At 39.7% G+C, this 24076-nt stretch overlaps 1 protein-coding gene across 1 annotated transcript; it reads right to left on the bottom strand.

Moving 5' to 3' along the window:
- Positions 1 to 912: 912 nt before the first annotated feature.
- On the bottom strand, positions 913 to 23855 carry MFSD2B (major facilitator superfamily domain containing 2B; the record flags this gene model as incomplete). Its single annotated transcript, XM_009586142.1, has 9 exons — positions 913 to 993; positions 2656 to 2739; positions 5076 to 5197; positions 5292 to 5382; positions 10111 to 10280; positions 13720 to 13798; positions 15812 to 15935; positions 19520 to 19644; positions 23739 to 23855. Coding segments are annotated over 9 exons (993 nt in total), but the record flags the coding sequence as incomplete, so codon positions are not given.
- Between the last annotated feature and the right edge of the window lie 221 nt (positions 23856 to 24076).

Genomic DNA, 24076 nt, shown 5'->3' with positions numbered 1-24076 from the left:
TCTGAAGGGACTGTGGCTGTGGGTAAAGGCACGCTAGAGCAAGTGTATCTCTGAAGGCGTTGTGGCCCACGGAAAAGGTGGCCACAGGTGCACCTCAAAGCGACTGTGGCAGTAGATGAGTCTATGCCGCAGCAGTTATACCTCTGGAGAGACTGTGGCTCATCGATAAGGCTCCACTTCGAGCAGGTACACCCCTAAGAGACTGCAGTCTGTGGATAAGTCCAAGCCGGAGCAGGGGCAAGGGGAGGATTGCAATAACCTGGCCCAAAGGGACGAGGGTGGAGATTGTAATGGATATACCTTTAAATTGTTGTAAGCTATGATTTGAGTTGCATCTTATGGGAATTACTATAGCAGGAACCACCTGAACCAATGGAGGACAAGCCTTACAAGAAGCAGCGCAAGTGCAGCAGTGACCCAACCTGAGCTGGCTTTGGTGCCCAATAACACCATGCAACACACCACCTCTCCTGTCCTGAGTGACCACCATGACAGATGGAACCCAAAGTCATGGACTAAATGAACTCAATGGACATTTTGTGGACATTTGTGGACATTTTAAAGACATTTTATAGGGGTGGTCCATAGACTAAGGGAATGATATCTGTGTATTATATCAAAGAATGGGAAGGGGGGTGGTGGTTAGGGACCTGAGCATGACATCAAATGCAGAGCTTGTGCGGATTCTTAAACAAACCGGGACCTCCCTTCAGCATCAATCCATTTCTCAAAAGTTTCTCCTGGAAACTTGGAATCTGTCTGAAATTTGGTATAACAATTTAAAACAAGCTCTGAAACTGAGCAAATTTCATGTAGCTTGGGATAATAAGCACTTGAAAGAGCTCCTGAAGTGGCTCCAGTTGTCAAATGAAGTGAGCACAAGGAGATTTTTTTCTCAAAGGATTTGCTTACCGAAATGCCCCATGCTGCACACTTCTTGCCAAACCGCTGCAGAAACTTCTGCCAGAAGGGAATGCTCACAGCTGCTGATACCTACAATTGACAAAAAAAACGTATTTGTACTGTGCTTACTGCCACTGTCTTCTTCAGCTGTAGAGCTCACAGACATCTTTTTGTCTAGTTCATTATGCTCTGAACGAAAGGTGAACTTGCAGATTCCTGTTTCTCCTCATCCTTTGAGTGATCTTCTTTTTTATTCACTATTACATACTACAAACGAAAGCTATCCATGAGAGGGTTTTCCACAGTCAAAAATCAGAAGGCCGTGTCTTAAAATTTCCTTTTCCTAACGTAAGACACAGCAGTTAAAGCTATACATGACACAGTCATTAAAGGTCAAACATATTGCAAATAGTCATACTTTGTGCTAATGCCTTTTGCCTCATTATCTGAACCTGACAAACAATAAGTGAATTAAGCTCTACCCCACCGTACAGGAAGAGAGCTGAAGAACAAGATACACTTATCTTAAAGTACATATTCCATACTACATGTTTATTCTTAGGAACAACCTGTAAGAGAAATAGTCGCTTACAGCCAACATTACCATTTCATATACTGTAATAGTCACCTGCTAGCAGCAACAACCATAGGCAACATAGTACCAATGCACTGAAGTATTGCTACTAATGACAGTCTTACAATTGACCTCAATTCAAATGTCATCTTCACTGTTACAGTTATATTCCACTCTTTACTGACTTTAACTCTACTGTCTCTTGCCTCCCTTCTTGGTGTCCATTACTTGCAGAGCCTTAAGATACCCAAGAGTCATCCCTTGCTCTCCAACATTTTGGTTTTAATCATTGGAAAAGATCTGTCTTATAATGTGGGAAAGGAAGAATCAAAAAGGGGTAGGAAGGGTGGGAGACTGTGACCAAGAAGTGGAAATGAAGTTCCCCTAAGATGGTTCCACAAAGTGTCTGTGCCAAATGGGTCAGAAATCATGCAACAGCTTCCCTGAAAATGACTGCTGCAGTATTCTATATGGTAGACAAATTCTCTACAAAATATTTCAGAAGTGCAGTATGTGCACATCCTAGTAATTATGCAACATTAAATGTTCTACTTGCATTAAAAGGACTGTGGTCAGAAGGATGAAAATGGCAGTTTTCAACTAATACTACTTGTAATCATAAAGTAAATCATGCGATACAGGAGCAGTGTGTAACTGAGTTATAAGTATCACCTAAGCAAGCAGAATTCTACCTCTGCATGTCAAGAAAAAAGGTTCTGTAAAAGAATCTTTTTATCACACTGCCAGTTGCTCTAGAGAGGAACCTTCACAACTCTGGATATTTTAAATATTTATCCTTGCAAGCTGCCTAGCCCAGAAGGCTCATGTGTATGAATACACAAATTAAAGTTGTTTAATTTTCAGTATATCAGACTGGGGAAAGGGGAAAAGGAGCTAAAATTCCAGACTTCCTTTCTGGCAGCAGCTTTTGCCCTTTATAGGAGCAGAAAGTGGCTTACAGGTAAAAGCAACAAGGAATGAATTAAAAGCTCCAAAGCATTAATTTTGTAGAAGTATAGTAGAGAACACCAGCTTTATTTCAAACAGGCAATGCAAAAGATGGTGTAGCTTAACAGCTCTGTCTAGACTCAAAACTCTTCTTACCTTCTGTTATTTTGTGCCAAAAACCAGTGAGAACCAGCTATCAAATAAAAATATGGGAGAGAAGTGCAACTCACCAAGATGGTCACCACCAAATACTGGAAGTGATTGCGAAGATCAGCAGCATGAGTGCAGAATAGGACAAAGTTGCTCTGCTCCAGCTGTTGAATTGAAGACATTTGGACCACCAAAAAAGAAAGGAAAATTAAAAAAGACAAAAATGACGTCACACTCCATACTAGCCAAACATAATTAGTGACCGATTTGTTAAATGTAGGATTTGGGAGTCTCATTCTTCCCTCGTTTGCAATGATTTAAAGAAGCAACTCCTGCTATCACTGGAGTAACATGCCACTAATATTGGGGCAAGCAAGAGGTAAATCATTATTTAGGTAAATTATGCAGCTAATACAGCATAAAAATGACCAAAACAGCAACTGCCTTATGAGAGGATTCCATCTAAAGGCTTTATTCCCTGTGTTGCAATTGCCTTGTGTTGTTGTCACAGCCACAGATGCAGACTACTGCAAGAAATCGCCCTTCCTTTTCCATAGCAATGCCATAAATCTTTCACCAGAAGCTCTGACTCAGGAACAAGTTACTCTTCAGTTACTACTCATGCCAACTTCCTGTAGTAAAGCAGCTAACTGCTGGTTTTGTATACAACCTTGGCTATGGAGTGTAGCGTTGTGCCAGATATCTCCATAAGTCTGAGTACTCATTGGATGGGAGGATCTAGCTGCACTGTGTTATAACGACAGGTAAAGCCACTGCCACCATACAGCAGAATTCAGGGGGGTTCTGAACACCGGAATATGGTTCAGGCCCAGCTCCAGCAATTCTGCAGAAGTGGAGTGACAGAGGAGGATTTAATACTCACACCACAGCAGTATGATCAACTCTTGCTCCTTTGGGCATTTGCAGGTCTGTGCCAATTATAAGCGGCCAATCATCTGTATGCAAACTAGGATAAAAGTTATATCCCTTCTCCATTGCCACCAAAGCCTTCCCTATCTTACGTCCAAGTTTACACTGCCTTCATTTTAGATGTAGAATATCACATTCTGGGATTATGGCCAATGCATCTTTACCTGCCTATTCCTCTGCTCACCAGTAATCCACTCTCTAAATTCCACGAAGTCAGCGTCACTCCCTTGAATAACAATAGCAAGGGTTGCTCATGCTGGCTGAACTGGATCAATACAACTTCCAGCTTCTGCCTCCCCTCACACCTTCCCTTCAGTCTGTACAAATAGAAAAATGAGATATGGACTGACAGAAGATCTTTTCCTCTTTAGTATTGTCAGCAAGTAGTTGGCTGCCAGCAACCAGATGTGCACTGTATCCTTACTGACTGAATGGATGATGGAAGGATCTGGACCATAAGGGACCTTTCATCTTTCATCTTCTCCCTGTCCTTGCTATTGCTCACAGTGCCTGCAGCTCCCAGATGTAAGCAGAAATGCTTCAGCTATTGTTTCTCACCCTTAGGCCTTCCAGCAAGGACTGACAGATGCTGTAAAGGACAGCCTACTAACTGTGCCCAAATCCAACAGGAAACTTCAGTGCTTCTTTGGCAAACAGACTTTTAAGCAGCCCTTCCAAGGAACTTACTAATTCACCAGGACTGCTGGTGAATGCAGCACTGCTCTCTGTCCTGATATTCACTTGATCAATGGCTCATGTGAGTAAGAGTCTGTTGACAAAAACGTGGATATTATTTGCTTTTCAAAATAAAGCCAACTTCAACTGATATGTACAGGTTCACATTAAAATAACATATTTACTGAGTTGAACATAGCTTAAAAATCAAGCTTTAAAAAGACTGCTGGACTATGGGGAGTAAGGGTTTCTTACTGAGTGGCTTTAAGTTTTTCTACAGCTTCTCTCTATGGGAGGACGAATTGCATCTTTTTGCGAGAGCCACATTCAACCGCAGGTCCTCATTTGAAAATTAGCTCTACCTATCTCTGAGACAGGTAAGCCTCTGAACATCTTCGTACTCTGACCTAATGCCTTCCATCACAAAAGACTCCGTAAGAACCAGTTCAGCCACTGAGAACAGCCACCTATGCAAAGGGAAGGGGCAATGGTTTAAAGGGACACACACTACAGAGAAGAACAGAGAGAAGAGAAGAGAAAAAGCATTCTCTAAGCAACAGAAACCACAGGAGACTGTAGACGGATAACATACAATGACCCAATCTGGGTCACTAGGACTAGTTCCTCACCTTTTATGAAAAAAATAAAAAAGCCATCTTTAAATGGTCAGGACTTTGGTTTTGTTTCTTATTTGAAAGAACCATCTCCAGCCGCACAGGACCCCAGGCACCAAAAAAGGACTCTGGTTCCCTACTGATTTGTAGGGAATGCACCACCCCCTAGATCACCACCTTCAGTCACCAGCCAAAGGTTATTTGCATTTTAGCTGCCGCAGACTCTCCCATGCTGGGATTGGAATGAGGCCAACACACTGACTTAGAGAGTCTGAAGTTACCTGAACTGCTGTCGAGATGAGAAGAAATGAAGCTGTAAGCTTCACATATGGACCATGCTTCATGGTGAGTCCAAGCCCCTTACAGAAAGGAATTGCTCTGTCTGAATTTAAGGCATAAGGATCTAAGAGGAGCAGAATACATAAAATAACAATCTTTTCCAGAGATGAATGTGAAATAATTATTATTAAATCTCAGCATATTTAAAAATATCTTACCATCTTTTTCCTTTACTCCAAGAAAAAGAATGACAATTCCAAGAAGATACACACCTCCTATGACCCCTGCTGCAATCATATAAACTTTTGCCTTTGAAAAGAAAACCGACATATTTGAAATTGTGACAGGAGAGTGACAAGTCATTACGAAAATTTCAGTCTCCTTCTGGTGAGTCATCTGCAAATGAAGAAATGCCTGTCTACATACAGACAACTGTCTGTCTTTTACCTCTCTGAAAAATGTTCACTTCTGCAGTTCATTTATAAACAACACCTACTTTAGGATAAATCCAGGACACACAAGTATATATTTCTAGGGGGGAGAGTTGGGGGGGGGAAAGCTGTGAACAAAAGGGCTACTGTGTTGGCAACCTGAACGTTTTAAAAATTTACTTATGTTAAGACTAGCTATAGACATACACAGTCATCTATCAAAAACATGCAGCATCCGCAGAGTGATTAGTGATTACTAATTTTTAGTAAAACCAGTTGATCTAGCTACACAGACTGCAATCTGTATCTTCATGCTGGGTGATAGTACTGATGTAAACATAATTACTACAGTTACTGCCTTTATACATAGTGATAATAAAAACTTCCTTTAGGCTCTAATAAATTTTAGAAATCACACTTTCATGCCAATGTTTTGAGAATATGGTAGCTTGCATGCTTGTTTTCCCAGTTACTTACTTTGCTTCCAATTAGCCAGGGGAACAAAGCCTCCAAGGATACCTCCCACACCATCAGATCACATTTATTGTTTCTAACTCTGATTACACTGACTCTGGAATAAAGCTTTAAAAAATTACTTTGCTTTAGTATTCTGTAATAATTTATTTTATATTGCATTATCAAAGATAAAATAAGTGCTGGTTATAGAGCTTTATGACACAATGATTATTTGATAGGAAAATTGAATTCCAAATTATGAGTTATATATTGCAAATGAAATTATTATAAATCTAGGAAGCAGTTTGTAAACAAGCATGCAATTACAAGAATATACTCCCAAATATAAAGTCACTTAGTATAGATGAACCATGTAAGTATAGACAATCTTCAAGTCAACAGCTTTTGTTAAGATAGCTTAAGATTTGATAATATACATTTCAGAAGGGGACATGGTGAAATAAAGGAATGCAGGACTATTCTTTATTTGGGATAAAGATTTGTTTTTTTTTTTTAATATTAGAGCTATAAATTAAGTCACAGAGTATTTTTATACTACTGGTTATGGCTTGCACAGACTACAGACTGCAATATTGTAGATACCTGAATTCACTTAAACGAGGTAATTTCAGCCTCAAAAGCAGCCTAGCCAGGAGAGAAGGGGCTGAAAAAAAGGATAGTAACAGGATTCTTATGAATTTTATATTTCATGTCTATTTATTTGTTAATTTGCTTGACGCAATTGAATTAAATGCTTTCTTTCACAAGCCATCGTTAAGTGTAATTTGAGCTTAAACTATCAAGGGTATTCATGATAGGCCAAATAAGATTCTCGGACCCTAAACAAAACTTGTTAGCCCATCTATGAACTGTATCAATATCCATGCTTGGTTTCCAGTAGGAAAGATCCACTCCTAAGCTTACAGTTACAACTTCAGGAGAGCTTAGAAATAACCATTTCTTCCACTTCCTTTCTTTAATAATGAGCAAAATAATATCATTTACTAGGTCTTCTTTTAAACTATGTGTGCTCTTGAGCAGCTAAGAATTAGTCCTCGTGACAAAAAGGGTCAGGGTCATACTCCTGAATGGCACTAAAAGAAACAATCAAGATTCGGCCTCTTCTAAATATTTTTTTGTAGACTGACGGAGGTACTTCAGGTTCATAGACCCTAGTCCTGCCTCAACTTATAACTTAATGTCCATCAGTCACACAACCAAAATTCAAGACCCAACATCTCCGGTTGATCGTGCAGTTAGGTGCATATCCTGTCATCCGTGGTGTGAACAAAAGACAAGTGCCCTGTCATGCGATGGAAGCAGCTCCCCCACGTGGCTCAGTGGCCATGCATTCTCCTATAATCCAACCAAATTGATGCCAGGTTATGTGAATGGCAAAAAATTCTGGCCCTCACAAACAGGGCAGCAGGGAGTGAGGTGGGTTGCCAGAGCAGTTCATTCAGCCTATGGTCTCTGCCCAGGCCTAAGGGCTCTTTGGGAAAAAGGGCAGGAAAGAACAAGGAGTGAACAGAATCTTACTCAAGGAAAACAGTTGGACACCATAATTCAGACCATTCTCAACCATGGGATACTACTCATCTACAAAACCTGAGAAGGTGACACACAAAAGAGTGGAAGAAGGGAAAAACCAAAGACCAAAACAAATAAACAGGAAATCCTCACAAAAAATGAACACATGGCTGCTTGTAAATAAGGAAGTGAAATGAGGAAGGTAATATCTTTAATTAAATCAACCCATATAGCTGAAAAAAAAAAAGAAGACAAGTTTCCAGTCACACTGTGACTTCTTCAGATCTGAAAAATCTTTGTGTCTAAAAGCTTTTCCATTGTTTCCCAGTGTTAGTAGCTAGTTTAATGAAAGATACTACTTCTACCTACAAACTCTGGCTACTTTAGGCTATGTACCTTTGTTATTTTTTCAATATAAAAACCTACTTGACATTCAACTCATTGTGAAGCTTCTTTCTCCATCTCCCTCCTACCTCAAAAAGGACAGGTAAGCACATGTGGTTAGACAGAAAGGAAATAAATCAAGAGCATGGTTGTTTTTTTTTTCTTCCTTGAAAGCCATTTAAGAGATTTGAAAGTGGAAGTTGGTGATTATGGCATAAAGCAGATTCAGACAGGGAATCTGCTGTGCAATGAAATTCAGCCTGCTGCACAACTTTTCAAGCTACTCCTCTTGACAATTCACAGAGCTGTAATAGCACAGTAGTTTTCTACATCAAGCCATTGTCCTAGAAGCTAAAAAGGAAGAGAGGATGGTGTTCTGTGTCTTGATAAAATATATCTAGAAGTTACCTAACAAGCAGCTTCAAAAATGCTTTAATCAGCTATAAAATGGCATGTCCACCTACAGGAGCAGCAGGTCTCCCCAAGCAGTTTCCCAGATCAGCACTCTGAGAAGCCTTACAATGACCTGTGCCAAAAAACAAGGATCAGGTAGCACAGAGACAGAGAATAGTGTCTGGGAGTGAGGGGAGGCATGCCTTGGTCCCCTTCCTGGACTACCAGTGCTGGTGCCAGGGTATGCAAATTCAAAAGCATGCCTTTAGCTTGTGATTTTACTGCAGCTGAAGAGTGGTAATAGGAACTATTCAACTACAATAAGCAGAGCACGAATACGCACATCCTAATTTGCACCAAGCACCTGAGATTAGACTCAGGTCAAGGAATCTTCTTCATGGGGGATTTTATGTATCAGTTAGTACATGCACTCACAGAGAAATAGATGAAAATATAAAAAGAAAGACTGAATCTAGCAATTGGTAAAATGGAATCAACAAACTGCTAATTTCACAAGTGACATAGAAAAAAACACTACACAAGGTAATTGTTTGATTCAGGGCCTGTTTCCACTGGAAACAATGGAAAACTACCAAATTGTGTTCACTGAGGTTTGGATCAGGCTTTAGGATTTCCTCCCAGATATAAAACCTTCTCTTTTGTTTCTCAAAAAATAGCAAACTGAAGCATGAAGAGATTAAAGTACTTGTGCAGGATTACAGGAAAAATCTCCTGTGGAAAATGAAATAAACAAGCATGGATCTCTAGGCTCTTTCCACATGTTAACCACTGAGCCCTGCTCCCACTAATTACCTGTTCTCAACCATTTACTTTCAACAGTGCTTTGTACCTTCACAAGAATACAGATTCCAAGTAGGACTTACAGTTTTGTTCACATAACAGTCATTAATCTTTACAGGAGATCCCTAGTGATAACTACTTTGAAAAGCAGTGTTGCTGAACTGAAAGATCCTGCTATAGCCACCATTTTTTCATACAATCATAGAATTTTTTGGGTTGGATGGGACCTTTAAAGTTCATCTAGTTCCAACCCCCCTGCCATGGGCAGGGACATCTTTCACTAGACCAGTTTGCTCAAAGCCCTGTCCAACCTGACCTTGAACACTTTGAGGGATGGGGCACCCACAGCTTCTCTGGGCAGCCTGTTCCAGTGCCTCACCACCCTCACAGTAAAGAATTTCTTCTAATATCTAATCTAAACCTACCCTCTTTCAGTTTAAAACCATTGACCCTTGTCCTGTCACTACAGGCCTTGGTAAAAAGTCTTTTTCCATCTTTCTTATAAGCCCCCTTTATATATTGAAAGGTCGCAATAAGGTCTCCCTGGAGCCTTCTCTTCTCCAGGCTGAACAAATCCAGGCCTCTCAGCCATTCTTCACAGGAGAGGTGTTCAGCCCTCTGACCTTTTTTGTGGCCCTCCTCTGGACCCGCTCTAACAGGTCCATGTTCTTCTTGTGCTGGGGACCCCAGAACCGGATGCAGTGTTCCTAGCAGGGTAAATCTTTTCTTACTAAGCTGCTATTTTAAACTGTAAATCAGCCCCTAGTGAAAACAAAGGATGGCCATATACCTCCTAGTTACTTTACAGTTTGGCATCTTCAGCAAAGCTCCTCAGTGTAATTTTGCTGTCACGCTGAGAAGTGGTTGCAAAGACAACGGACAGGAACCTTGTTTGCAACAAGGTCATTGTTTCAGCTCCAGCGTTACTGATTTCCAGGAAGTCATGTTCATGCTCATCCGGCTGGATGATATGATACAGTATTACAGAAACACCCCCATCCCTCTCCCTAAGAGATTTTAGTGTGCTCCCATAGACACTTACTTGATGAGACAGGGGACCTGAGGGGTCTGGAAAGCTGAGAGCGTCATGCCAGGAGTCAGTTGTGTTTACTGGGGGATTCACAGTGCAGTGATGAGAGACATGAGCACTAGCCACAATTTGCCCCTGAAGTGCAGCTCCAATCAAGGTCCCAAGCACTTCCATGGTCATTCCTAAAGAAGGAAGCACAAATGTGCACTGAGGATGAGAACTCGATTCCTGCACTGTCTGCAAGCTTGCTCATTTGTCTCACTGAAGAGAAACCTCATCAAACCATTTTCTTTTACAGGGAACAAGCAGAAAAAGCAATACCAAGAACAGCAGAACTGGAAGGTCAGTAACAGAACAGTGTCAAGGAAAGAGAGTTTTGTCATCTCTTTTCTGATCAGTTTTTAGAAGCCTCCATGGAAGAGCCTCTTTTTACACAAGCTGTATGATGGATGCGGCTGAGATTAAGAGCCACAAGGGGCTAACATTGAAACCTTTCATCTCGAGGACCAGAGTGGAACACAGTTTAAATGTTGAATGCCATTCTTCCAAAGCAGGACTAGGAGCCATAACATCAGACTTTTCATCTCAAGCTTAACAGTAACTTGTGAAACATTTTTCAAGCCACTTATCTGATCAGACCTCTAGGTTCTCCAACTGTAAAATAAAATGATACTTACCTCAGGGTTATGTTGGAAATAATACAGCTGTAAAGCTCTTGGAAACAGCAGATGCTGTTCTTAACTGCCTAAGGCCACAGTCGGGCAGAACTAGCTACCTCAGCATCAGATCACTAACACTCCAAGTACCATCAGAACAAGGGATCATCTAAAAAAACAACAAAAGTCTCCATGTGGGAAAGTGAAGATCTAACCATGGGCATCCAGCTCATGCTTCATGTCCTCAAAATCAGTCAACAAGGCGTCTAGTTGTTACAGCTCTGTTGCAGGCGAGTGATGAGTAACCTGGGTTCTAGATCCTTCTCACCCTGAGGGATTTCAAACCTACTACTCCTGTTTCCATGCAATATAGCCATACCCAGCATCCCCATGGCAGGGAGATAAACTGAATTCCTGTCCTAGCTCCAGAGACTATTTATGCATTTTGCATAAAGATACGTAGGGTTGAATACATGAACAGATTAGGAACAGGGACACAAAAAACATACACACAAAAGTGCTGGCAGGTGGTGGAAATCCTAACCTCAACCTGATCTGAAGTGTTTGGACACAAATTAGTCTCAGATGGGCCTTGCAGAGCTTCCAAACTGCTGCTACCCAGTGCAAAGGCAATGCACCTGAGTGTCACCTTTCATTCAAAACACCACCTACACATTTATAACCTTTATCTAGGGCTCTACATCTGCATTTTACCAAGCACTTGCATAGAATAAAACTCAGAAGCATTATTACAGGCAACAGAAGTACAACCATTATGAAACCTTAAAGAAGTAGCAAGAGCTGAGAAACAGGCATATTTCAAAGTTCTTGTGTGCTCACAATTTATACTTTATTACTTTCCACCTTAGCCAAGAAAGCTGATCTTTCAGAAAGCAGATCGTACCTTGAAGTAGGTTATATTTTGCCCAGAATGTAAGTAGGTTTTACGTTAAAGCAACTTTGGAATCCAGTATTTCTACCTTGCATTCATAGTAAGGAGCAGGACAACATTTCTAATAAGCAGTTCTGCCTGTCTCCAGTAGAGGGTAATGGATCCTCTGATCTCAACCTTTTTTTAAAAGCACACTTCATATTACACAGCTGTTTTTCTTTAAGCAGTTGAAGAAATGCCTGAACAACTGACTGCATCCAAGAAAGTCTATCAACAAGAAGAATTCTCTATGTAACCCAAAGAGAGGCCAGAGAAAAGTGTTTAAGTAAGACCCTGTTATTAAAAAAAAAAAAAAAAAAAAAAAAGAAACAGATTCTCACATAATCATAACCATTACAAGAGAACTTCGCCCCAAACAAATATAATGTCAAAATATACAAAAATACCAACATTTGAAAAGTCAGAACTATGGTTCATTCCACCACCCTAACTTGGCTTAGGAGAACAGCTGTACACTCAAAAGTTAAACCCTTTCCTGAACAATAAAATGACTCTATAAATGTATAACACCTCTCAGCCATGGAGTTCAACAGCTTTTATGAGCACAAATTTCACATGCCTGTGAAGCCTTGCATGGGACTAGCAGATAGGAAAGCACATTTATTTGGATCACAGCCTCTGAAGACATAAAACCAGACAATAGAAAACACTAGGTACATGGATTTAGTTAGAATTTAGGCCAGATGACTCAGAATACAGTCAGTGCCAAAGAATATAACACAACTGGAATCTCCCGCTGTTTAGTCCTGTCCTATGACTGCTAGCCCAGACTTTCTCTTGAGATAGTTGATGATAATGCAAATTACAACTGCTCCGTGTGGCTGGAAAGGGATTGGGTTGCTCAGGGGATATTTTATATAGAATTCCTGACATGATTTTTTTTAGCACTTGTGGCCATTTCATTGTGCCTCTACGGTCTAGTTTTCAACATACTCAAGCAAGGATGTTGAAGGTTAGAAGAACTAATGGAGAAGAAAAGGGATCTTGCCAGGAAGAGAAAACAGATGCAACAAAAAAAAAACCAACAAGTTTTTCTAAAGCAACACTGAAGGACAGATTAATACACAGAAAAGTCTTTCATATGACATTTGAGCACTCTTTTCTCTTTACCTTGCTTAATGCTGGTGGCTGTGAGAAATATCAATGACATAATAAAGAAGGCGTGAGAACAGAGCTGAAGAGAGTAGGAAGGGAAGAAACTGTTCTTACATTCAATTTATGATCTATACAGGAAATCTTGAAAATATTTTCATCGCGCTTTTCTGGTCTGATTGATTTGCTTCACACCAAAAACTTTGTCTGGCTTTGATTGTTGAAGAGCCAGAGATACGGTCTGGAAGCCCTCATTCTTTTGAATAATACACTCAGAGTGCTAGTTATATTACAGCAAGATCTGTCCTTAAACTACCAGGTATATGTTAGAATTAAACAAACACAGGTGAGATAAAAAGAGATTTCAGTTGGTGTGAACATGCACACAAAATTACTCTCCTTGGGTTAACTGTCTTGGCTCTATGAGTTCTAGAAATTTTTTCAGAGAAAACAGCTTGGAGATTTGAATTTATAACACGAAACACAAAACTAAGGAAATCCAAACTAAAAAAAAAAAAAAAAAGAAAAGAAAATACTCAAAATTACTTTCAGGCTTTCTTTAATTGAATGTTAACAAAGATCAGCACTTTGTTTTTTCCCCTACAAATCACCTTTAAATGAAATCATTATTCCCTATCCTGGCTTGGGTAAGAGTGATTTTTATTGTTTCGTCAGGCTAGCAATAAACCAAAAAGAGTTTATAGCTAATCAGACAATTTGAGACAATAAAACATTCATGTATCGTATTTAGCTAGAAAAATGGAAGCATTTACAAGACAAAACATTTTTCATCAGATATTAAAAATCTCATATAAAAGTCCAGTTTAGGGACACAAACCATTAGGAACTTCCTATAGATAGAGAATGATTTTAAATAAAACTCAGCCCTAATCCACATGAGAAAGCCCAGATCACACTCACGGTATGCTGTTGCAGAATCTCTCTCCTTCTGGTCTGTGCTGAGAAACATGGTGAGGGCAGAATATGGTACTTGGAATAACTATGCAAAGAAAGAACATCACTTAGGAAACGTCAGGGTAAATTCTGTATTCCTTTGATATCCAGGAAAATGGTTTAATGCGACCTTGGAATTCACTTATTTAGAACAATGTATTTTTTAGCACAAAGACCCGTCTTTTCTTTCAGATTTGTAAAGCATATAAGAGGAAAAAAGTATCTTTCATAATACAAATAATAAATAATGATACCAAGAGACTTTACCTTAATGTTGTGCCCCTTCAGCTTCCTTGGGAAAACGTCCTTTATAGCTAGGATATAAAGCATCTAGTTTTCTTTGCACTAGGAGACTATCATGTTCCTAGCTTGAACTAACTACCGGGAAGCAAAGCCACAATGAAGACAATACAATTTTCCACTTTATTCAAGCCAGAAGACTGTGTAAATCCCCAAAATATTTCAAATATCTGTCTCACTATGTAATTCCAGGAGATAATTGTGAAAACTACTTTGTCTTCAGCATCATTTTGCCACACACTCCTTAATTTGAGTTAAGAATAGGTAGAAACACCCAACTGCTATGTCCATGCACTGACAAAAAGGTAGATGAAGAGTGTTGCTTGTTTGTTTTTACAGCACTGTATCTAGCATGCAATTGATACCTTGCTGTAAAATCTTGGTAGAAACAATGCACTGGTAATATTTATTGCAATGCTGGGTAAATGAGCCCTACTTTTACTGCAGGAGAGGCCTTATCTCCAGCAGTACTTCATTGAAAATAACTACTGAACATTAAAGGCTTCACCTTTTGGATGGTAATGATGTGAGTGGGACCGTGTCCTCATAGTGTTGAACTGAAACAAAAATCACTTCTAATATCTTGGAACAACATACAGGCCAAACTCTCAGACTATTATGAAGTGGAAGTGGGACATGAAACTGCTTGAACAGTCAAGGTCTCTGTGGTGTTTCCACCACCACAGAGATCTGTAGCCAGGCAAACTAAGTCTCGCAATCTGCATCCTACTCTGTTCAAACAAAATGCATTTCTGTTCACCTCCACCAAACATGGCAATTGTATATGTTTTCAAAGCTCTGCCATGGAAAATCTGTGGTTTTCCTTCAAAAGAGAGAGGGAAAAAAATTATTTTAAGCCATTATGTCTTCTGGACCATCTTTCTCCAGAGGAAACAAAGGGCCTAGGTAAACATTCCAGCTTAACATAGGAATACAGAATTCCCAGGTCCAACAGATCTGTAAACAGGAGAAAAGCCAAAGTCAAACAAGAAATACAAACATTTTAAATGTCTGGGAACCACTTTTTCAAAACGTGATCCAGTGAAATTCAATCATCCAGGATACACCCTGCCAAATTGCAATGCAGCTGTCTCACTTCCAGTCCTAATCTCCTGCTTTGCACAGAAGATACCTTGTTCCATCTTGATATTGGCTACAAGGCAAAACGTCCCCTACACGTACAGTACGGAACGTGTCAGAGAAGTTCTTTGGGATCCAGTGAAATGATGGCTTCTGCATAAATATTACAAGTTCTGGGCTGTATTAAAAAATTCATGTGCTCAAACTCTTCTATCCAGGTATAAATATCGTGATGACTACTATCAGTACTATTTCAGCTCTGGTTGCCTGACTTTTCATTGCCTTTTAGCTTGAGTGAAAACACCCAGAACTGGAGCCACAAACCTACTTGGTCTCCTAATCTGCTCCTGAAAATAGAAGTTATGAGAAGTTGGATGTCTAACTGGAATTAGGAATCCGAATGTCTCTGTGGATCTATACAAGAAGGGGACTGCCAATGAAAGTGACTGGAGGTAATCTGTCAGAATTAGCAAGCCATTTGCCAGAGAAAGCATTGGCAGAAACCATTAACCAGCAGAGAGTTTGATAAAAGGACATCTGCCTATCCCTTAAACTCACTAGAGGTTGAAATAAAATGTAAAGTTTTGGTAAATCTCAGTTTACTAAATCTCAATGCATTAACATAGACAGAAAACAAGCAAGTTACTGCTGAGAACATCGTGACCTGTAATCTACTTACTGTGGTCAGTGCTTGGAAAAGGCAGTAGAAAGTCAGGTACCATGCAACTCTTCCTGATACAAAAGGAGGCAGGTACCACATAAAAAAATAGGACACTACTGTGAAGGGTGTACATGCCAGCATCCTGCAAAGAAGATTAACACATGTCAACGATTTCAACATCATGATAGCAAAGCACATTAAATTTTCCTGCTAATAATCAATATAATGCAATTTATTTTATGTGCAGTTTTTCTAGCTACAATAATGCCATGTTTTTAAGTATTAAACATTAATGTACATTAAATACACAGATTAATATAAAATGTATACAAATACTTCCATAAAATGGAAAAAGCCCAGCAAATCTAAAGGAAAAGAGCTATACTTAAGTTAATATCCCACTCAGAACAGACACAATTTCCTTGCATATGCACTGTAACAGCATACCTATATTGCCATTCCTTAGTACATGTCTTAGACTACACATTTATTAGAAAGAACCACTGAAAACTAAGCTCTATTGTCACATGTCTTCGCATACTTCAGCAATTTTTACATGAGCCTACTTATTACCAAGGATTCCCTCTTCCGATTATTTTAATGCCTTCAGTTTTCCTTTCAACTTGGCCTCTTCATTGCTACTTCAAGCAAGTGCAAATACGTTGATACACTTCAAAATGCTGAAAACAGCATAAATGATAATGGACAGCCCACTGCAAAAGTTCCTACAGTCTGTATCTATCTGGGTATATGATAATTTCCTCCATTTAACTCAACAGCAAAACTCCTAATTACTTCAAACACAAACGGATCAGCTTCTGGTGAGTAAGGTGGCTTAAAAAAAAAAGAATGACAGAAACTTAAATTCCAGATATTGCCATTAACCAGCAATTAATTACACTAGTTTAAAAATTATTTCAGGCAAACAACACTTGTCAAACTCCATGATATGGAAGAAGTGGTCAGATGTTATTATTTCCTAAAAATCTGAGTTGCAGCATCAGGGTTCTCCTGTATTCTTGTAAATCAGACAATGTAATTAGATGACCAAGATCCCAACAAAAAATATCCAAACACATAAAAGGGAAAATAGATTAATCCCTTCACAACAGCACTACTGACATTGGGGGTCAGCTGATTATTTTGCAATCGTGAACTGAAAACCTGCAATACAAAAGAGTAATGTGGGTAAATAGTTTAGTAAAACAATGGCTTTCCCACACTGCTTTTTGGGATGGACAGCATCACTGGGGGCTGAGCATTTACAAGGAAAGTGCCAGGTTCTGGTATTCTCTGTCCCTCCAGTCCCCAGGCCACAGTTCATCCACAGCTGGTCAGCAATGGAAAACACAAATAAGGGTAAAATCCTAACACATCTCAGGGAATCTACCTTCCTCTCCAAAAGTGTGAGCTCTTCCAGATTGGTGTCCAGAGTCACCACAGTAAAATATTTTCATAGTCAATTTTTCATGCAACTTTTCAGCAATATCCCTCTTAGTATTCTTCCCCCCTTCCATCCTCTTTCCACATTTTCCTTTCCTCATTAATGTCAGTGAGTTTTCAGAGCCTTGCTGAAGTTCCTGAATATCTGATTGTCTACTATTATCTCATCTGATAAAATATTTGACCGGGTTTGTGTATTTCAAGTCAATGTCTGCTTATGCCTTTTAAACACATTACATAAGAGAGATCAATAGCGACTGATGACTTCCTATTACATTGAGTACAGTATTAAGCTATAGTTAAATGTTCAGCTTCTTCACTAATGTTCTTGCTTTGCTGGCAAGCTTTTCTGACTGAGCCAATTCCATTGCTTCACTCTAGATACTTAAGAAGTCAGAATAATTTCAAATACTGAAGTATTTTTAACCTAATGGAAGACCCATTTTTTGCTTTGTATAAATATGGTCTGACCTCCGAAGTGTAGGAACAAAATTTCCATGAAAATAATTACTATTCCCGAAAAACCAGACAAAATCCTTCTGGAAAGAAAGCAAGCTGTTTGATGAATGCATATTAAAGGCTGGGTTAGATAAGCACTTTTCCTGTAAGAAGTGCAAGTTGTACAGTAGTTGGTTTACAGTGCAAAGGGCTGATAAGTTCATGCTTGTGCTAGGATGGGAGTTAGGGACATGGCTTAGTGGGCATGGTGGAGTTGAGTTGATGGTGGGACTCGATGATCTTAGAGGTCTTTTCCAACCTTAATGATTCTATGATTCTATCCTAACATCGATTTAACACTAACACTAAACACATTATTTGCAATATTTTCAGAGAACTAAAAAAAAAAAAAGGCATCAGAATACATCTAATGGCATTTGTATAAAAATGTCATTATTTTCTTTTCAAATAACTTTGTTACTTGGTTAATTCAGCGCTCATTAAAAAGCACTTCATTTACCTGGCCACAAACCAAATCCTGAAAAGAGAAACAGCAGCAAGCTCCTCTTTTCCCATGAGGCTCTTGACAAAAAGCTCAACTTTGACCTGAAGGCCCTGTTCCTGCTGTGGCCAAGAGCAGCTGATCTCAGCCTTCTTCCAACATATGCTTGCCCCAGACAAGTTTCTGTAGTCGTAAAACCACATGACAGCAAGAGAACCAGCTAAAAAACTGGGCTTATTTTCCACGACAATTCAACTTCTTTGCTCAGGATACCACATTTACTCTTAGATTTGTGTTGTGAATCAAGTTTGGGGGTTATATTAATTCAAAATTAATAATTAATTCAAAATATCTTACAATACATCCTTATAATGCATGAGATAGAGTAGTGATGAAAGACTCCCTATTTCACAAACTACTCAGTCTCCCCTTGACTTCCAAAATATAAAAAACACAACAAATAAATGCCCTATGGCATAGACAAGCTTGGATTCCTCTAACATGGACCAATCCTTCCCAATTTTCTTGCTTCACACCTGTCAATCTCCTTCCTATACGAGTAACATTCATTCTTCTAATCTCCCCTTATAGCACATGGACAGCACATGTACAAGTGTACCAGCTAGAGTGCATGCAAGGGATAAGTATGTCATAGTGGAACATCACACTGTCCCTTTAGAAATGCTGATCAAAATCTTACAGCATTCATTATAAAAGTCATGGTGATTTTTTAATTATTTTGATTACAGGGATGCAAGAGAAGCAGGACCAGAATGACTGCTGTGAGGAAGAATGTAACAGAGTGTCGGGGCAGTGCTGGTTGCTGAGCCCTTCAATGCCATGGTGTCACATCTGTTCCATATGTATGCACACATCCTTCACTGAATTGAAAGGCCTAGAGAATTAAAATTAACAGAGCTCCTGGAAGGCTGATATGAGAAGTGAAGGCACACTAGGACACAAGCAGAAACAAGTTCCAACTTTGTGGAGGAGAGAAGCCAAACTAAAGGAATCTAGACAAAGATGAAAATTCAACCACAGATTCAAGAAAGTTTTAGATCTGAGCTTCCAGTTTTGTTAACAATGCAGTGTCTTGGCTTTATTTGTTTGTGTCTCCAGTGGTAGAAAATCTCTTCTATGGTTTCATGAGTGAACAAGCTAAAGGGAAATAGATGACATGACAATTTTTCTTTTTGGTTTTATATATGTAGAATTAATACAGTCACTGTTGTCTGGGAAACAGGCAAAGAAAAATGAGTCTAATTCAACGAGGTGACTGTATGATCACAGTACACACAATATTCATATTATATATGTAAATATATGTACAAATTTATGCTTACCAAGGCATGAGCCGGCCAATTTTTGTCCATCTACTTTTGCTAATAAAAAAGCCAGCAACAGGATCAGTAACTGCACCTGAGGCTTTGCCAATGAACAGCACCAGAGAGGCATGAAACGGAGTAATCTGAAAGTACAGACAGAATACTGTAAACAAGAGCCATTGTTTCACAATACAATGAAAGAGCATAAAGCAACTTTCCAGAAAAAACCCTCAGTGTTTTAAAGAATAATGATAGTTCATTTACAAAACATGTCCGTTGCTGTCATAGAAATTACTGTTGGTTACCCGTAGCAAACAAATGAGACATTGAGACAGGCACCGTGCAAGAAGGTATTACAGGGGAAAAGTGCAAGGAAGGAGAGATTATGAATGTGTTTAGAACTAGGAAAATGAGTCAGATGGTCAAATAGTAGACCGAAGTCCTTGTTTTAGTCATAAAACCTGACAGAGTCCCTCTGTAATCATCCCCTCACTTTGTTCCCCACACAGCCCCATTTCCCCGTATCTTTATCTTGATCTGATCTAGAAAAAAGTAGAGGGAGCTGTTTATATGCATTCATGTTTTTTAATCTCCCGAGATTACCAACAAGGCTGCCAACTGGTGGCATGTGGCTGTGGAAGAGGTTGTAGCACAGCACACTTTATCCACTCAGAACTGAACTGTGACAACTGAACTGCATAAGGCACATCTGTTCAAATCAAAGTTGCCAGCACATGTCCAACAAATCTCACTTGAAAAATGTTCACGGATTACGTAAGAATAAAATGGCCAAGTAGAAAAGCCTTTGAAGTTAACCCAAAAGGACCACACTTAAGTGCCTATATAGAAATACAGTTTATGCCAAGCAATGTAATTTTTCACATATATCTGTACAGAGCTTAGGAATTCATATCACACAATGGTTAAAAAAGGTGGGGGGAGAAAGAGAGAGCGAGAGACTGCTGAAACAGCCTATGGGGCTTAAACAGCGACAGCAGACAAAACCCCTTCACCTATATACTTCTTCATGCTATCAGTGCTCCAACCCAGCGGGAAGCCTGGCAGATGCAGCTGATACAACACCAAGCTTGAGCTAGTATCCCCAGCTTTTCTGCAGAGCTTATTGCCTCCTAGGCAGCATCACACAGCTTCCAGCTGGTCCAGGTCCCCTGCCTGCAGAATTTGCTGCAGGTATTTCCTCAGAGGTGAAAGAAAGAAGCAATAATCTCTGAGATGTCCTGGATGACCTTTGTAAAAGGCAGATGCTATGCACCTTTGTTAAATTTTAGCCCAAATTAGGTGAAATCACAGGGGCAGCCAATCTTCCTGACACCACCAGCTCCAAGACACATACTCCACCCTAGAAAGCTTATGAACAGGGGATTGGGAATGGTAGCCTCCAGCAGGTAATGACAGTGGCTTTCCAAGCATTCTATTGCTGCACTGTAGGACAAGGCTGGCATGAGCACTGGGCTGTGTCCCACAGCAGTTTGCTGATGTTCGCTTCATCCATCTTCACTGACTTGTACTTCCCACAGCTAGGGGGGCAAGAAACCCACCAACCCTGAGGAAGACTTGCCATTGGGGCTGAGCTGGAACTGCTCACAAGTCACTACTGCTTCTCAAGAGACAGATCAGCCAAAACAAGAACAAAACAGCAGTCAGAAAGATACAGGGGTTCAAATACCACGGTGATGAGGGACACGGAGACAGGAAGCTTCAAATTAGGTGGGTTTTGCATTGGTGTTTTGTTCAGATAATGTGAATAGACAGAAAAGAAGTGGATACTACATAAAGAGAAGTGGAAGAAAGCCTTGAGGAAAATCAAAACCTCTCTTACATTAGGAGTAGAGTCTGCATAGTCACCCTGTCTTCATCATCGCTAGGGGCTTATAAATCCCTTGGCTGCATTTTCTTAGCCCCTAAACCTAGACAGTGTCTGTCAGCACCAATACCAGAAACTTCTCAGTGTTAATAAAATACAAGATAAAATATGCTGAATTCACCCATCTCAAAAGGAATAAAGGCCAGGATCCTATTATCAGAGGTTTTGGTGCTTTATAGTAATTTGTGGTGGTTTGGAGTTACATTATATGTCTGCAGTTTATAGAGGTAATTTAGGTGGAACATGGAATTCAAAAGGAAAAACTGTAAGCTACAGGAAGTGAATACAAATGTAACTTTCTTAGAAAGGATTATATAGGAAAGATTACACCTACTGAGTTTCCCAATCTCTCAAAGAGCTAAAACAGTTCTGCCCTCTAAGTGAGAAAGAATTAAATCCAGGTAGTGACTATGAAATTACATGCTCTCCCCTGAAAATGTGTGGAAAAACCCACGGGATTTCAGAGCTGTTTATCAGGCCTTGAAATAAATCCTGTCCCTGCAGGATTTAGGACGAGAGGAAATGGCCTCAAGTTGCGCCAAGGGAGGTTTAGACTGGACATTAGGAAAAATTTCTTTGCTGAAAGAGTGGTCAAGCCTTGGAACAGGCTGCCCAGGGAACTGGTTGAGTCACCAAACCTGGGAGGATTTAAAAAACGTGTAGATGAGGTGCTTAGAGACATGGTTTAGTGGGCATGGTGGTGTTGGGTTGACGGTTGGACTCGATGATCTTAGAATCATTAAGGTTGGAAAAGACCTCTATGATTCTATGATTACTTCAGAGAACAAACTAGACCATCAAGGAACAAATAATTAAGCCCCTTAATGAAGTAGTAAGTGTATCATTACAAATATTAAGCAAAATTACTGGGTTTCAGTAGGAGCTTGTTAACAAAATAATTATTATTACGTGATTTATTTAGGTAGTGCCCAAAGATGCAGGAATGGGACCCCAGCTTTCTGGACACTGTACACAAACAGAAAAAGAAATAAACAGTCCCTAGCTTCAAGAATTTTCAATTTCTGTGATAAGCAGAGGGTGGGGAAATTCCCGTATTTATAAGCACCCTAGGAAAATTGTATTAGTGTCTTTCTTATTCAGTTCATGCTTCATCATCTCCAATGGCTTTTATTGCCATCCTTGATGTAAGTCTGAAACAACTGTAGTCCGAGCTGCATCCACCTCCCTGCTGCATCTCCAAGTTACCTATTCCACCTCCAACTCCTCAGACTCCACACCATCCACTTGCCATCCTTGACGCTGTTTTCCAAAGCTGGCCCGTTTTCTACATCTTGTGACTTTGACCTCAATGGGACACTCAAGATCTCAGTTTTACATGCCAGTCTTACCATGTTGCCAATTTTCAAGTAAGTCACACCTCAGCTTCTGATATCAGACTTTTATAGGAAAACCATAAATCCAATCTTTTGGACACCTCCACTCCCCCAGACATGATATCCTGTTTTTCTACATCTTAAACAGCAAGAGGATAACAATATCTGATCCAGAACCTCCTGTTCTTTCCAGCAAATAAAAACAGTCATCAGTGCTGAAAGCCACTCATGTAGTTTCAGCTACAGCAGTTCTCACACTCTCTGCAATTTGGCCTCATCTCCTTAAAATCCTTTTTTCTATGCTATATTTTATCTGTCTGACCTAGTTACCAGGCAGACATACAAGACAATCCAAAACAGTAAAAAATGCTTATGGGTTGATTTTTTTGTTTCTCTGCTGTCCTGAAATCTAGCTGGAGCAGCTGAAAGTCAGATGAATGGGATGACTCCTACTGCTTTGTTTTACAAGGTCTGCTTCTGCACCAGAAAGTCACAGACTGGAAACAAAGAACCTTCAGGAAGGATAACTCAGCTTTCTTTGCAAAGAAATTATCGTAAACAAACCAAATAAAATGTATGTGAAATTATGTTGACCACTGGATGCAACTGCAGTGATTTAACTAAACCAAATGAACAAAACTTCACAACTTCAACATGGTGCTATTAATGTTTCAGATGTCTCATATCTTACACTCTCTGACTCTTGATACAGAGAACTGCTTTTTCTTGTGTCTGCAAGCGTGTGAGGTCTATAGTGCCTAAAGCTCTACTAACAATCCCAAACTAAAAGCAAACAATGGCCACTTCAAGACAGAAAGGAAACGAGTGAAAAAAGAAGAAAAAAAAATTCTGGACAAGTTTATGCAGTTTCCAGGATGCTGAACAGCTAGAGGCAATGATAACAAGACAATTTAAAAGCTTTATTAGCTAATTCACCTTTTATCATTCCAGGGACATTGTTGACAACATCAGAGTTGAGGAAAGTCTACAATCTCTAAAGATTGCTTGTGCTACTTACATGGGCTATATCTAGCAGGTAGATCTGTAGGAAGAAAGCAGCAGCACTCCCTGCCACTTGATTTGGGGCACCTCCTATTGCATAGCATAATTTGCCGCAAATCGAGAGCCTGTACTCCTGTTCAAGATGAAGCAGAACAAACAATGAGAAAAACAAGGTACACAAAAGCTACAGAAGTCATGAGGTTAAAGTCTAAGGTTAACACCAAATTCAGGTATTTGCTTCACAAGTATTCCACTAATAAATCCATATGCCCTCAACCCCGATCATCAACAGGCATTTGGATGCTCATTGCTTTGATTTTTAATGGTTTTGTTCCTTAATTCAGCCCCCCAAAA

This window comes from Fulmarus glacialis, unplaced genomic scaffold, assembly GCF_000690835.1.
Source record: "Fulmarus glacialis isolate BGI_N327 unplaced genomic scaffold, ASM69083v1 scaffold32049, whole genome shotgun sequence".
Lineage (NCBI taxonomy): Eukaryota > Metazoa > Chordata > Aves > Procellariiformes > Procellariidae > Fulmarus > Fulmarus glacialis.
The sequence above is the reverse complement of the archived record's forward strand: the minus strand, read 5'-3'. Positions and strand labels throughout refer to the sequence as shown.